Source organism: Dendrobates tinctorius, unplaced genomic scaffold, assembly GCF_039654945.1.
Source record: "Dendrobates tinctorius isolate UK_male_01 unplaced genomic scaffold, ASM3965494v1 ptg000111l, whole genome shotgun sequence".
Taxonomy (NCBI): domain Eukaryota; kingdom Metazoa; phylum Chordata; class Amphibia; order Anura; family Dendrobatidae; genus Dendrobates; species Dendrobates tinctorius.
The window spans coordinates 25,203,133-25,220,228 of record NW_027361779.1 but is presented as its reverse complement, the minus strand read 5'-3'; the positions used below and the strand labels follow the sequence as shown (position 1 = coordinate 25,220,228).

General features: G+C 43.9%; 1 protein-coding gene across 6 annotated transcripts in view; it reads left to right on the top strand.

The window, feature by feature from the left end:
- The window catches only part of ANKRD6 (ankyrin repeat domain 6), a 238,102-nt gene that overhangs the window by 108,859 nt on the left and 112,147 nt on the right, over window positions 1-17,096 (top strand). For all 6 annotated transcript variants that reach the window (XM_073589567.1, XM_073589568.1, XM_073589569.1 and 3 more), the window contains one exon: window positions 10,593-10,857. In XM_073589567.1, the coding sequence (XP_073445668.1) occupies window positions 10,738-10,857 (120 nt within the window). In that variant the 5' untranslated portion in view covers window positions 10,593-10,737. The remainder of the gene's footprint in view (window positions 1-10,592; window positions 10,858-17,096) is intronic.

The window sequence follows — 17,096 nt, the reverse complement described above, 5'->3', positions numbered from 1 at the left end:
CTGCGTCGCACAAAGACACGGTGGTTGGACGGAAAGATCTCAAATTTGGACTCATCAGATCAAAGCACAGATTTCCACTGGTGTAATGTCCATTCCTTGTGTTCTTTAGCCCAAGCAAGTCTCTTCTGCTTGTTGCCTGTCCTTAGCAGTGGTTTCCTAGCAGCTATTTCACCATGAAGGCCTGCTGCACAAAGTCTCCTCTTAACAGTTGTTGTAGAGATGTGTCTGCTGCTAGAACTCTATGTGGCATTGACCTGGTCTCTAATCTGAGCTGCTGTTAACCTGCAATTTCTGAGGCTGGTGATTCGGATGAACTTATCCTCCACAGCAGAGGTGACTCTTGGTGTTAGGAATCTGGGTCCTGCCATACTAATGCAGAGATCCAGATCCTCATATTCATCTCCAGAGGCTAAGTCCTTTCTGCCAGCTTGTGAGCATGCTCCTGGAATGAGCTCCCATTGGAGTTCAGGAGTCAGGTGCTCAGGTCCTGCTCCTGATTCCATTGGTTCAGCTCAGGTCTCTGGAGATTTCCGGAAGGTCCCGGTCACTATAAAAAGTGCACATGGCCGTTGTGCCATACGCTAGTATTTTCTGATACTTGCTGCTGTATGTTTGTTGATGGATGCTTGGTCTGGTGGATGACTTATTATGAAACCCCTTCCCTCGGTTATTACGAATGTGTGAGTGATTGGGTCAGCCAGTAGCTGCGCTAGCACCAGCACGCTCAAGCTTCAGCCATCTCAGCAGCAAAGCGTCCTGCATCGCGCTTGCGTTATTGCGGTTGCAGACTTCTGTGGCGTTCGCAGTTGCGATGCCGTGCACACGCTCATTCACGGTAAGTCCGTTTGGTTGTAGTGTCACTTTAACTACTCCTGTGTTCGGCTACCGTACGTGTGCCGCTGTGTCCCTGTGCGTTTAACAGCCTCAGCATTACCGTTTCTTTATTATTTTTCTGTGCAGCTCTGTGTCCCATGACAGAGACTGCCTCTTTTGCACTTGGGTGATTTAGAACCCTGTGCACACTACCGCTGTAGTGCACTGCCTCCCTTAGCAGCGGTTTTGCCATCTGCCGCACGGTGGACCCCGAGTGGCGAAGGCACTTTAATTATTTTATTTTTTTTAGTGCCTTCCGCCACTCATAACACTTGGTCTTCCTTTCCTGGGCCGGTCCTCCTGCGAGCCAGTTTCTTTGTTGCGCTTGATGGTTTTTGCCACTGTACTTGGGGACACTTTCAAAGTTTTCCCAATTTTTCGGACTTACTGACCTTCATTTCTTAAAGTAATGATGGCCACTCGTTTTTCTTTACTTAGCTGCTTTTTTCTTGCCATAATACAAATTCTAAGTCTATTCAGTAGGACTATCAGCTGTGTATCCACCAGACTTCTGCACAACACAACTGATGGTCCCAACCCCATTTATGAGGCAAGAAACCTCACGTATTAAACCTGACAGGGCACACCTGTGAAGTGAAACCATTTTTTCCGGTGACTACCTCTTGAAGCTCATCAAGAGTGTGCCAAGCAGTAATCAAAGCATAAGGTGGCTACTTTGAAGAACCTAGAATATAAGATATATTTTCAGTTGTTTCACACTTTTTTGTTAATTATATAATTCCACATGTGTTAATTCATAGTTTTGATGCCTTCAGAGTGAATCTACAATTTTCATAGTCATGAAAATAAAGAAAACTCTTTGAATGAGAAGGTGTGTCCAAACTTTTGGTCTGTGCTGTGTGTATATATATATATATATATATATATATAGTATGTATACAACTATTCTATGTGTTTATATCTATTCTAACCTGTCAGTGTGATTTTACTGAACGCAGCACATGAATTGCCAGCTTTTCAAAGGATCTAGAGGTATGGTTTTACAGGAAGTAGTTTTTTTTTCCTCTGGGGGCACTCAACTTTATTAGCATGCACAAAGAGACACAAGTTAGCCCTAAAAACACATGAAAAAAACACACCAAAACCGCAACAAAAACGCACCAAAACATGCATTTTTGCCCCAGCTTCTTTCCTGCCAAGAAATCAGGTTTTGCTGCAGAAAAAAATGCAGCAAAAACACCCAGCGTGAACTTACCCTACCTAATGCAGTCTGCTGCATTCTTTTGCCCATTTGAAAATATGGACATTTTGAGGGAAAAAAGCAGAAAGAGGTTTTATGTGAACTCCATCATGTCATAGCAGTTTATGGATCTTTTAGGGATTTGTCTAAATTTTGTTTTTTTTTTATGCAGATTCAGATGAAGCCCCAAGAGACACTGCATAAATATTGTGTGAGCAGGGCCTAGCCCTATAGTACAGGCTACAAGACCCCATAACAATAAAAATTACTTTTTTAGTCTTGCAGCTTTAGCTCATTTCCATATAGTACTTCTCAGCAAGAAGTAGAGCCAGTCAATGAGTGACGTTACCAGCTGAAACTATAAGCAATGAAGGCCGGCTTGTATATATCGTAATACTATCGTCAATGGGTCTGGGGAGCAGTATACTTTTTGTAGGGCAGAAGCCGGTGAAGCAACACTGGGTCTGCTCTGAAAGTGTGTTCAAGACACGTATCTGCATCTACAGTTCAAATTGATGTGCGAGAACAGATACAGCGGCCACATCAGTAAAGTGTGCATGTTAGACAGGAAGACTATGAACTAGTGATTATTATTATTATTATTTATTTATATAGCACCATTGATTCCATGGTGCTGTACATGAAAAGGAGTAACATACAAAGTACAGATATCACTTACAGTAAACAAACTAACAATCACAGACTGATATAGAGGGGGGAGAGGACCCTGCCCTTTCGGGCTTATATTCTACAGGATGGTGGGGAAGGAGACAGTAGGTTGGGGGGTTGCAGCAGCTCCAGTGATGGTGAGGTGGTAGCTCCAGTAGTGTGAGAAGGCAGCGGGGATCATTGCAGGCTGTAAGCTTTCCTGAAGAGATAGGCTTTCAGGTTCCGTCTGAAGGATCCGATTGTGGTTGATAGTCGGACGTGTTGGGGCAAAGAATTTCAGAGGATAATAATAATAATAAATTTTATTTTTATAGCGCCGACATATTCCGCAGCACTTTACATTTCAGAGGGGATTTGTACAGACAATAGACATTACAGCATAACAATAATCACATACAGTAGATTATAACAAATACCAAGAGGTAATTGACCAGATCGTCAGCTCGGAGCTCCGTGGTTGGGGCCTGTACTCTTGGGTTGAGTAGAGAATGAAAAGTGTCAAAGAGACGTTTCGGGTTATTGGACAGTGAGGTGATGAGGGTGTTGAAATAGGCTTGTTTGGAGAGGTGAAGGGCAGTGTTGTATGTTCTAAGGATAAACGTAAAATGGATGAAATCTTCGTGTAGATTGGATTTTAGAGGATGGGGGGCTATTCGGGAGAAGTCTTGGAGGCGGTTGGGTGAGGAGCGAATAAGTGTGGAGGAGAGAATGAGGTCTTGAGACGACCGGAGATTACATGAGGGAAAATATCGGGAGATTAGTTCAGAGATATATGGCGGAGACAGGTTATAGATGGCCTTGTGGGTCAGTATTAGTAATTTGAATTGGATACACTGAGGGAATGGGAGCCAGTGAAGAGTTTTGCAGAGGGGTGAAGCGGAGGAGTAGCGAGGAGAGAGATGAATTAGTCGGGCATTAAAGTTAAGGATGGACTGGAGAGGTGCCAGGGTGTTAGCAGGGAGGCCACAGAAAATGATGTTGGAATAGTCGAGGCAGGAGATGATGAGGGCATGTACAAGCATTTTAGTAGAATGAGGGTTGAGGAAGGGATGGATTCTGGAAATATTTTTGAGCTGGAAGCGACAGGAGATGGAGAGAGCTTGGATGTGCGGTTTGAAGTACAGGGCAGAGTCAAGGGTTACTCCGAGGCAGCGGACCTCTGGTACGGGAGAAAGCGTGATGTTGTCAATTGTTATAGATAGGTCGGGTAAGGAAGATCTGCGAGATGGGGGAAAGATGATCAGTTCAGATTTGTCCACATTGAGTTTGAGGAAGCGAGAGGAGAAGGAGGAGGATATGGCTGATAGACTCTCCAGGATTCTGGACAGCAGAGAGGTAACGTCTGGGCAAGACAGGTACAGTAGATCTGAGTATCTTTGGCATAAAGGTGGTACTGGAATCCATGGGACTTTGAGTTGTCCCAGGCCAAGTGTTTAGATTGAGAAGAGTAGGGGTCCTAGAACAGAGCCTTGGGGGACTCCAACAGAGAGAGGGTGGGATGAGGAGGTAGTGTGGGAGTGGGAGACGCTGAATGTGCGGTTGGAAAGGTATGAGGATATCCAGGATAGAGCTAGGTCTTTGATGCCAAAGGAGGAGAGGATCTGAGGTAGGAGGCAGTGGTCAACTGTGTTGAAAGCTTAGGACAGGTCTACTGTAGAAGGAGGAGTAAAGAGTATTGTCCGTTAGCTTTGGCTGTAAGTAGGTCATTGGTAATTTTGGTCAGGACTGTCTCAGTGGAATGATGGGGACGGAAACCAGATTGTAGATGCCAAAGAGCAAGTTACTGTAGATGAGAAGTGGGAGGAAAGTTCAGCGTGGACATGCCCAGGAATTTAGAAGAGAATGGGAGCAGCGATATTGGGCGATAGCTGGACATGGCTGTTGGGTCGAGGGTTGGCTTTTTAAGGATAGGCATGATTGTGGCATGCTTGAAAGCAGAAGGGAAGGTACCGGAAGTTAGTGATAGGTTGAAGAGGTGGGTTAGAGATTGGATAAGAGCGGTGGTGATGTTGGGGAGGAGGTGGGATGGGATAGGGTCAAGTGCACAAGTGGTGAGGTGCGATTTGGAGAGAAGATGAGCAAGCTCCCATTCAATGATGTTAGGTAGGGAGGTTATGGGGTTTGGGCATTGGTCTGGCATGCAAAGGGGTTGCTGTGGTTGAGCAATAAAGACTTGCCGTGTTTGGTCTATCTTGTTTTTGAAGTGTGCAGCAAAGTCCTCAGCAGAGATTAGGGAAGTCGGAGGGGGGAGAGGTGGGCGGAGGAGCGAGTTAAAAGTATTGAACAACTGTTTGGGGTTGTGGAATAAGGTAGATACAAGGGATGTAAAGTAGGCCTGTTTAGCAGAGGTGAGGGCAGATTTGAATGCGAGTGTTGCTTGTTTGAGTGCAGTGAAGTCGTCTTGCCAATGCGTTTTCTTCCAGCGCTGTTCTGCAATTCTGGATGCTTGCCAAAGCTTTTTAGTGATGTTATTGTGCCAGGGTTGTCTATTGATTTTTTTGCACTCTGTTATGCATGACAGGGGTGACCGAGTCAATGGCTGATGCAAGAGTGGCATTGTAGAAACTAGTGGTAGTGTCTGTGTCGTGGAGTGAAGCTATGGAGGACAGCGGTAGAATAGAGTCAGAGAGTGTGCAAGTGTCTAGATGTGTGAGGTTTCTGCGGGGGTGTGCATGTTTCTGGACATGGGTGACAGGTGAGGAGGACAGTGATGAGAAAGTGAGTAGATGGTGGTCAGATAGAGGTAGAGGGGAGGTTATCAAGTTAGATAGGGAGCAGAGACGGGTGAAGACCAGGTCTAATGTGTGTCCGTCTGTGTGGGTGGCTGAGGAGGACCACTGAGTAAATCCAAAAGATGAAGTAAGGGACAGGAGTTTGGAGGTAGCTAACTAGTGGGTGTCAATGGGCATGTTATAGTTGCCCATGATGATGGTGGGAATGTCAGCAGAGAGAAAGTGAAGGAACCAGGTGAAGAATTGGTCAATAAAGGCAGTGGTCGGGCCCAGAGGTCGGTATATGACGGCCACTTGGAGGTTGGAGGAAGAGTAGATGCGGACAGAGTGGACTTCAAAAGAGGGGAGGATTAGGGAGGGAAGAGGTGGGATTGGGTTGAAGGTGCAGTTGGAAGAGAGGAGAAGGCCCACTCCTCCACCATGTCTGTTGCCAGGGCGAGGAGTGTGGGTGAAGTGGAGGCCGCCGTAACATAGCGCAGCAAGGGAGGCGGTGTCGGAGGGTGTCAGCCATGTTTCGGTGAGGCCAAGGAAGGAGAAATTACGAGATGTAAAGAGGTCGTGAATCACATGGAGTTTATTGCAGACGGAGCGGGCATTCCAGAGTGATCCAGAGTGTGGGAGCAGGGTGGTGGTTGTCAAGGGCACGGATTTGAGGTGTGAAAGATTTCTGGTGTTTGTATTGGGTTGGGAACGATAGAAGGGGGTAATAATAGGAGGTATGAGCTGTGGGGGTCCAGGGTTGGGAGATGTGTTGCCAGCAGTGAGGAGAAACAGAGAGAGGAAGAGCAGGTGGGAGGAGGGTGGGCGGCTTGTTTTGTATTTTATTAGGAGAGCTCTGAAGTCAAGGAGCAGGTCAGCAGAGGAGGTCAGGTGGGGAGGCAAGAGGGAAGGCGAGATTATTATTTGGTTAGTGGGTGCTGGGATTTGCGGATAGTGAAGGAGAGTGAGTAGTAATGGAGCCAAAACTGTTAGAGCTTATGTCAGCATGGTGAGAGTAAGTTTGAAGGCAAAAGAAATTTAGTACATGTAAACACAGCAGATAGTCATACCTTCTGGGCACTTCTGGCTCATTTCCGGCATATTTCTGATGTTATCCTTAAAAAAGACATCCTTGCAAAAGACAGCCCAAGGTCTAGACAGCACTGTGCCTCTGAATTTATAGCAACTTAACAGCACATGAAAAGGCCCAGGTGTGATCAGACGGAAGGAGCAGCAGGAAGACTGGACACAGACACAGGATACGATTAATGATTAGTGCTGAGCGAGTATACTCGTTGTTCGAGATTCCCCGAGCATGCTCGAGTGGTCTCCTAGTATTTGGAAGTGCTCAGAGATTTAGTTTCTGTCGACACAGCTGCATGATTTGCGGCTACTTGACAGCCTGAATACATGTGAGGAACACCTGTTAGCTGCATGATCTACTTGACAGCCTGAATACATGTGGGAATTCACTAACAGGTGTTCCTCACATGTATTCAGGCTGTCAAGTAGATCATGCAGCTGTGTCGACAGAAACAAAATCTCCGAGCACTTCCAAATTCTTGGAAATCACTCGAGCATGCTCGGGAAAACCCGAGCAACGAGTATACTCGCTCATCACTACTAGGAACCTCTTCTTTTATGTTAGTAACTTGTTCGACATCATCTTTGCGGTGAGACGTACCTATCACACAGGTAGATGGCTTACAGGGCTCTTTTATGACTGCCACCAATTACTGACATTGCTGCTGGATCAGGTCCTACAAATCTGATTCACTCCATCTCCTTTATCCATAAATAGCTGAATTTCTATAGACCTTTCTTCACCATCAGTGATGTACTTAAGCTGTGATGCACTTTTCATGCATAACACTTGTGTGAATTTTTAGCAGTTATCTCTATTGTGTAATGTAATCCAAACATTTTTATACATAAAATAAATCCATTTTGAAATAAATAGAAAATATATTTTTTACATTTGAACGTAAATATCAAAATCCATTTTTTACATTGTTATCCATAAATATTATGTTTGATTGTTACTTTATTAAAATATAGCACCATGTATCCCTGTGCGGCAATGTTGGGAATAGGCCTCTGTAAGAAGGGATTTGGACATAAAGCTGGAAATACTATATTCCATCTACATTTCATAGACTAGGATGTACATTTTATAGAATTAGCAATTATAAGGAAATATCATTACAGATTGATCAACTGCCAAAATAGTCATTTGCAAGATGAAAACGTAATTTTTTTTTTCTTGTATTGTAATCCATTCCATATTGATTGATTCCAGATCCATAAATCACTATACAAAATTGGATGGAATGTTGCCAAAGTCATCTTTGAATACTTCAGTTTCTGTGTTTTTTCAACTCTTTTTTGCTTCTATGAGAGTTCCTATTTTGGGTGATAATTCCATAATTTTTCCTTTACCTATGATGTTCAAGCTATAATATTTATGTATCCAGAGAATGTTTTTTTAATACTTTCTTTGATCCATATGGAAAGGGCTGCCTATGTTTAATAACTGATAAGTCTTTAATAAGTCATCCATAGTTTTGCTACTACATTCTTATTCTTGGCATATTGATGTGTTTCCTTTACAGAAATCCACAGGGATTTTAGCAGCATTCCCTGAGCTTCCGTACTCTTCAAACACCTTCAGACTTTGAACTTTATAAATTAAGACCCTCTGGGCAATACTTGCCTGAAATTCTGTTGATGTTTATTAAAAGTGATGTCAAAAATTTTGAGAATTACGCACTGGATGAAACAATGTTGTTGTCTTTTATGTAACCTTTTCAATGCATAAGTAGTAACATTGCTCTAACGGGTGAACTGTGAAGTTGAATTACATAGGATGTAACCAGTCTTGTTAGCAACTTTATTTACATGCCATGATAATGTGACAGAATTCATCAAAACACACATGGACGGTACCCTTAGAAACAAACATGACCTGGGTAGAAGAAGACACAAGATAGAAAAAGAGGAATCTTAATGATTGCATATTTTATTTAATGATTTCTATTTTCTGTAGGATTGTAATTTAATAGTATTTTGTGAAAGAGAAAAAAAAGGTAATGATTAGTTAATGTCAAATATAAAAATGTTAGAGTCGTCAGTGGTTGATACTTTTTAACTTATAACTGAAAAGAGGGTAACAAATTGCAAGCTTTCAAGACCTCTCATGTCTCTTCATCAGGCAAAAAATAACACAAAGTCTGAAGAATTACATATTTATACACAAGAGGACACAGGAATAATGCAATAGATAAGACAAATGATGTGAAGCAGAACCCTTGTAGATTGTGAGTCCTCTCGGGCAGGGTCCTCTCTCTCCTCCTGTACCAGTCGGTGACATGTATTGTTTAAGATTATTGTACTTGTTGTTAGGCGCCGGGATTCTCCCTCTGCACAAGGCAGATCCGAAGCCTTATCTCCCTATGCGGTCCCCCATTCAGCTTCAAACGCTGTGCACGCTGCTCAGCAGAGACGTCGGTCTCGATGTCTTGCTCAGACTCGTGCTGTGCGTTTTGTTACTGCTGGCTCTCCAGCTATAGTAAGTAGCAATAGACAGCAGTGAACAGTCGTTCCTGAGGCTAAGTCCGAGAATCACCCTACTGGGCATGCTCGTGAGGTGGCGACCTCCCGTTGGTGGTCAGTCAGCTGCTCCGGTGATGTGGCAGTCGCGGAATGATCCACGAGCAAGGCGCAGTCTAAAAAAGGGTCTTTGGGGCACCCAGCGGCACGCTAAGATAATTTGCGGTCATATATGTGTGGGTGGAGACTCTGCCTCTCTCTTGGCGTGTGTGAACGTCTAGTTTTATCTAGAGTGGCAGGTTTTTCCTTGGCATGGCCTAGCGCCTGTCTTTGCCACGTGTGCTGTTAGCACGGGTCAGTTATGGGGCACAGTCAAACCCTCGTGCTTTAACCCTTCTGTTTTGGGTACAGCACACACCTCTTTTAGTACAGCTCGGCATTTAGCTGAGCTTGGTACTCTTATTTTTGCGCCTCTCAGTGGAGCTAAATTAGTTAGTTGTATTTTTGTTGCCACTCAGCGGTTAGCTGAGCTGGTTTTCCTCAACCAGTGCTCACCCCTCTGAGAACTTATCAGAGGAGGATAATCTGCACTCAGTCCACACAGGGTGATGTTTAACCCCGTGTGTCCTTAGTGATCACTCGCTGTACTGCTCCGCCAGTGCTCACTAGCAGCAGGTTAACATCTCTGCACGGTGGACCCCGGGTTGCGATTGCACTAATTATAGTGAATAATAAAGTGCGATCCGCCAACCCTAACACTTGTTTTTTATTATGTACACCCCTTTTCACATGTAAAGCTCCATGGAATAAATGGCGCTATAATAATAATTATCAATGTGCAACAGGGACAAAACTGTTGTGGCCGTATGGAACAGTTTATAGATAATGAGTGTTAAAGTTTTATTGTTCTGTGATTGAGATCTGGTTCATGGTTGTGTTGCCCCCATATGGTCTGAGAAGCACATTCTTTAGTTGATATAGAAAGACATAAATCCATGTGACACATCCATTCCTGCACTGAGTGTGTTAAAGGTTGTCATAGGTTTATACTCCCAAATGTTTCTGTGTCTCTGAGATTTGAAGTTACATTGGTGATTGGTGATTTTTTTCCACTAGTTTCTATTAATTAAGGCCTCATTCACACGTCCATGTTTAAACTTTAAGTGAAAAAATGGTACCGGTGTCGTCAGTGTTTTACATCGGTATTTTTCCGGTGTGGATAAAAATAGAACTAAATTACAGAGCTTCTCCTATACTTTGCAGTGATGCCACCCGTGTTCTGTATGTATTTTTCACGGACCCATAGACTTGTATTGGCCCTTGGGATCTGTGTTGCTAATTAAAAAATGGACATGTCTTTAGGTGTTTTGCACGGATACACAGTCCATGAAAAATACAGACATATGAAAAGTACCATAGATTATAATGGACTTGTGTTGTATCTGTGAGAAAATAGGATACAACACAGACATCTAAATGAGGCAAAAAGCATTTTTCTGTCTGTTCGACTTTATTTTATATATTGAATTTATAGTACAGTTATGTATGTAGCATATTCTACTCTTTTAATGAATTATTTTTCTTTTCAGATCTACAAAATGCCAAGTTGAAGTATGTGATACAAAAAGCGTCCTTCTGTGAAGTATGTTGTACTTGCACTCCTGTGAAAAGATTCTCAACTAATGAGCACATCTGTATCCTACGCCTGTCCTGAGGACTTCCCGTTTCTAATTCATGAGCCAGCAAGATGTGGTCGCTGCGCTATCAGAACGCCTCCTCGTAGCTGCATACAAAGGCCAAGTGGATAATGTTGTGCAGCTTATTAACAAGGGTGCCAAGGTAGCAGTTACCAAGGTAACTAGAAAATCATTTATCTTATTGTAAGGATGACAAATCATGCTTAGCCCAACAGTCAGCATAGATACAGTTGTGCTCAAAAGTTTACATATCCCGTCAGAATTTTTGCTTTCTTGGCCTTTTTGTCAGAGAAAATGAATGATAACACCAAAACTTTTTCTCCATTCATGGGTAGTGGTTCAATGAAGCCGATTATTGTCAAATTACTGTGTTTTCTCTTTTTAAATCATAATGACATCCCAAAACATCCAAATGACCCTGATCAAAAGGTCACATACCCTGGTGATTTTGGCCTGATAACATGCACGGACCGTTGACATAAATGATTTTGATGGCTACTAAAGGTAACATCCTCACCTTTGACCTATTTGCTTGTAATCAGTGTGTGTGCATAAAAGCTGAGTGAGTTTCTGGGATCCAAACAGACTCTTGCATCTTCATCCAGCCACTAACGTTTCTGGATTGTGAGTCATGGGGAAAGCAAAAGAATTGTCAATGTATCTAGGGAAAAAGGTAGTTGAACTGTATAAAACAGGAAAGGGATACAAAAAGATATCCAAGGAATTGATGCCAGTCAGCAGAGTTCAAACTGTGATTAGGTAAACCAACAAAAATTTTGTCCACAACTACGAGGAAAATTGTTTGGGATGCAAAGAAAAACCCACAAATAACAAATACTGAACTCTCTGAAAACTAGTGGTGTGGCTTTTTCAAGATGCACAGTAAGGAGGTAGGGCAAAACAGCACAGAGACAAGCCTCAAAACTTCTGGAACAAGGTAATTTGGTGTGATGAGATCAAAATTGAACTTTTTGGCCACAACCATAAACATTACCTTTGGAGAGAGGTCAACAAGGCCTATGATGAAAGGAAAACCATTCCTACTATAAAGCACGGAGGTGGATCGCTGATGTTTTGGGGATGTGTGAGTTACAAAGGCACAGGAAACTTTGTCAAAGTTGAAGGAAAGAAAGATGAATGCAGCATGTTATCCACAAATACTGGAGGCAAATTTGCAAACATCAGCCCGGAAGCTGCGCATGGGACGTAATTGGACGTTCCAACATGACAACAATCCAAAACACAAGGCCAAGTCAGCCTGTCATTGGCAACAGCAGAACAAAGTGAAGGTTCTGGAGTGGCCATCTCAGTCTTCTGACCTCAATATCATTGAGCCACTCTGTGGAGGTCTAAAGAGCGCAGTTCATGCTAGACAGCCCAGGAATTTACAGGAGCTGGAGTCTTTTTGCCAAGAAGAGTGGGCTGCTTTACCATCTGAGAAAGTAAAGAACCTCATCCACAACTACCACAAAAGACTTCAAGCTATCATTGATGTCAGAGGGGGCAATATACGGTACTAAGAAATGAGGTATGTGAACTTTTGATCAGGGTCATTTGGATATTTTGGGTTGTTATTATGATTTAAAAAGAGAAAACACAGTAGTTTGACAATAAATGGCATCACCCAACCACTAAACATGAGTGGTGAAAAAGTTTTGGTGTTATCATTCATATTCTCTGAAAAAAGGCCAAGAAAGCAAAAATTCTGCCAAGGTATGTAAACTTTTGAGCACAACTGTATATGGGCACTATTAGTGGTGTTCAGAATTTGTCAGATCGTTGGATTCACTTCAAAGCAAGTTGAGCTGCAATATCGGAGAATGGCCACACAGTGTGTGGAGCTGTGGTGTTTTATCTTGAACACTGTGTATTGCCGCCCCTTTTTGGACCTGCTAACAGATGATAGGTGGGGGTGTCAGGCCTCTGCCGAGCTTATATTCATGGCTTGCCCTAAGGATAGGGTATCCACATCACAATCATGAACCACCCCTTATAAATTAAGCTAAGATCTTGACACCCCGTGTTTTCGGAGGTCCGCTCTGCGTTGGCTGGAGTCTGAATGAATGACGCTGGCTGGAATTCCTTGGTTACATGGGTGCATATAAAAGATCACTGCTTCTCCACGTATTTCCAGTCTGACAACACTTTACTCACTGGACACAGAATATATCACACAGATACAGAGGGCAGGCCAATAGAAAAGCGGCAGGCCAGACATGCATTACAAAAGCCGCAGGTGGCCGGAGCCTGCCGATGTTTACTGTGAGAATTACAAAGGTGGGGGGAGGACGGACAAAAGGAGAATATTGTGTCCCCTCTGCCCAGGGGCGCAGCCTGTGGGCTGATGCATTAGAGACATGCATCTCACATAGAACCTATTGTACATACATATAACTGCACAACATATTCTGGGTGCTAAGTGGTTCTGTAACACGTAACAACCATCTGAGAAAGTAAAGAACCTCATCCACAACTACCACAAAAGACTTCAAGCTATCATTGATGTCAGAGGGGGCAATATACGGTACTAAGAAATGGGATATGTGAACTTTTTTTTTTTATCATAAAGGTTTTTATTGAGTTTTCAGAAAAAATACAAACTTCTCATACAAAAACATCAAGAACAGGAGCAATGAGTAGCAAGAGGTGGAATAACCTCGAGCCATTATTAGAATATCAATCTGGGACATTAAATACCCCTTCCAACAACAACTTGAACATAGAAGCGGGGAGAGGGGGGAGGGGGAAGGGGAAGCAGCTCTACATGCATGGCATTCTTAGGCACAATCAATTTATTTATGGTGTAGGTGTCTGTATCTGGGGGAGGGCCGTTGCATAAAGGGAAGTGGCCCACGGATGCCATTGTTTAAGTCTCACCGTTCTCTTCTCTAGATTGGGGGTCAAGTTGGTTTCGTATAGCCAGTGTAGGTTGGTCCTCTCAATTAGTTCTGTTTTTGTAGGGGGGCTCACCGACCTCCACTTGTATGCCACACAGTACCTGCCGGCTATGAGAATGTGAGAAATGATATTTTTTAAAAGATCCGGGATCCCATCTAGGCCAATGTGTAGCACCGCTAAGGTTGGGTTTGGGGAAAGACGGAGACTAGTAACCTCATGGATTAGATTGAACACCTCCTGCCAGAAGTTAGATAACTTAGGGCAAAACCACCACATATGACACAAGGTGCCCCTGTGGTTGCATCCCCTCCAGCACAAAGGTGACATATGTGGGGAAAAAGAAGCCAGTTTAGTAGGGGAGTTGTACCACCGCAGATGAACCTTTTTTAATTGCTCTATGTGATTGAGACATGAAGAGAATTTGTGGATCCATTTTGAGGCCGCGAACCATTCTTGCGACGGAAGCTGAGAGGCTAGATCTTTTTCCCATTTGAGCATATACGGCAATTGTTTGTCCGGTTCCGGGGAGTTTAGCAGGTTATGGATGTATGAAAGGCCTTTGATTTTGCTATTTTGAAAGAATTTTTTAATTGCAGCGTGGTCGGCTGTTGTGGGAACCGGTAGGTGAGGAGCGGACTGAAGGAAGTGACGTATTTGAAAAAACTGGAATAAACTGTGTCGGGGGAGGTTAAATTTAACACACATTTCTGAGTACGGGAGTAGGACGCCTTCTCTATAGAGATCTGCTAGGGTAATTGGACCTCCACGTGTCCAGGCGGCAAGATTCAAATTCGGAATGAAGGCTTCCAGCGATCTAAGGGGAAGGCTGGGACCTAGAGCCTGTGACACTGGCTTGCTCCATAAGGACCAAGCTTTCTTTAGAGCTGCTGTGGTGGGTAGAAGATCGCCGGGGGGCGAAGGGGTTAGGAGCAGGGAGTCTATGAATTGTTTAGGGGAGTGGGCCTGTGCCCAGGTGTACTCAGTCTGTAACCATCTCAAGTCTGAATCATTTTTCCACCAATCTCGAGCCGGTTCCAGGATAGCAGCTCTGTGATATGTTAGAATATTAGGAATACCCATTCCTCCACCACTGAACGGGTCATGCATACATCTCAGGGCTATTCTAGGTTTTTTCCCAGCCCATATAAATTTACTCATTAGCGAATGAATTTTGGTGAGATACCGTTGCGGAATTGTTAGGGGCAGGCACCGAAGTAAGTAGATAATTTTTGGGAGACAGATCATTTTAAAAGTCTGCATTCTCGCCACCCAAGAGAGCGGGAGAAGAGAAAGGCGAGTAAGTTCTTTATCCAATGAGGTGTGCAGGGTCAGCAGATTTTTCCGGATCACGGAGTGTAGCGGGGCCAGTATAATACCCAGGTAGGGGATTCCCTCGTCTTCCCATTTGAAAGGGTAAAGATGAGAAAGAGTGGCTCTGGTAGAGGCTGGCAAGAAGAGCGGAAAAATTAAGGACTTGGTAATATTAAGCTTGTAATACGAGACTTGAGCGAAGGAGGACAGGATCTCCATTACGTGTTGTAGGGACACCTCTACATTAGTGCAAGATAAAATCACGTCATCTGCATATAGACTGACCACATGATTTATACTCCCCACTCGAATCCCCGAGATCCGAGGGCATTCACGGATAGTCTGCGCCAGAGGCTCTATAGCAAGGGCATAGATGATAGGGGAGAGCGGACACCCCTGGCGTGTCCCATTGGTTAATTCAAAACTCCGAGATATAAATCCGGATGCCAGAACTTTGGCGTTAGGGTTAGAGTACAGCGCCATTATGGCATTAAGTATGGGGCCTTTGAAACCAAACTTGGCCAGAACAGATTTCAGATATCCCCAGTGCACCCTGTCGAACGCCTTCTCTGCGTCCAGGGACAGGAATACACTGGGGATTTTCCTCCCCTCAGCCACCGCAATCAGATCCAGCATACGTCTCGTCCCATCTTTCGCCTGCCTCCCCGCCACAAACCCCACTTGATCCGGGGAAATCAGTGATGGAAGAACTTTATGTATTCTAGCTGAGATTATTTTGGCGTACAATTTTAAGTCGCAGTTTAGGAGGGATATTGGCCTGAAGTTTCCCGGTGAAATAGGGGGTTTTCCTGGTTTTGGCAGGGTAGTTATAATGGCCTCTAGATTATTTGGTGAAATATCTGCTGTGGCTCGCCAAGAGGAGAAAAGTCTCAGGAGGAAAGGAGACAGGGTTTCAGTGAATTGCCTATAATAGGAGTTAGTGAGGCCGTCTGGGCCTGGAGCTGAATTTCTTTTGGCTGTGGTCACCGCCTGGCGAACCTCTTCCAGAGAAAAAGGGGAATTTAGTTGCTCCAGCTGTACTGCAGATAACCGAGGAAGATTAATATTGTTTAAGAAGGAATTAATTGCCGTTTGGGTAGGCTTTGGGGCAGTGGGGTCATTTTTAAGGTTGTAGAGAGACTGGTAAAAGTCAGCGAATGCGTTGGCTATTTCCGTTGGGTTGCGTATTGTGGCATTAGAACCTGTCACGAGGTATTCAATTTTATTTTGCATTTCTCGTTTTTTAACCCTCCTGGCTAGTAAGGCACCCGCCCTGTCACCCATCACATAGTACCGCTGTTTGAGGGATCTTAAGTTTTTCTCATAGTCTGCCATCAACACCTGGCGGAGCTGTGTTCTTAGTTTCCTGAGTTCGTCAGATGTCGACAAGTTTGGGGCAGATTTATTGTGGGCTTCCAAAAGTACTATGTGGGACAGTAGAGCTTTGTAAGTTGCCTGACGCCTCCTTTTCTCCCTAGTGGCAATTTTGATGAATGACCCCCTAATATAGGCCTTGTGTGCAGACCAAAGCGTTTCCTCTGTCACCTCCTTGTTATCATTAAAGTTAAAAAAAACTCTGCGAGGTCGGCCTGCAACTCCTCAGAGATTTGTCTACAGGCTAGGAGGGAGTCATTCATGCGCCACCGGGTAAAAACAGGCGCGCGGTTTTGCTCCTGAACTGTCAGGTATATGGGGGCGTGGTCCGACCAAGCTATAAGTCCAATTTTTGAATCTGAGCAATCCATAATAAGTGAGCTATCAACCAGAAAGTAGTCCAATCTGCTGTAAGAGGTGAACCGAGGCGAGAAGAATGTGTAGTCCCTCTCATTTGCATGTTGGTATCTCCATATATCATGGAGATGCCTTTCTGAAATTATTGTGCTCATCTCCTTCCTCTTTACAGCAGTATTGGAGCAATCCAGAGTGCTGGACATTACCATGTTAAAATCCCCGCAGATTATTTGCTTACCCTCTTTAACGGATGAAAGCTTGGAAAGAAACCTCCGCAAAAAGCTGATCTGACCAGAGTTGGGGGCGTAAACGGTTGCAATAGTATACTTAGATCCATTTATGGAGCAATTAATAATGGCGTATCTACCGTCAGGGTCTAAATGTTGTGAATGTAGTGTGAACGCAACAGTATTTTTTACACAAATGAATACTCCAGCCTTTTTTTTTTTCCACAAG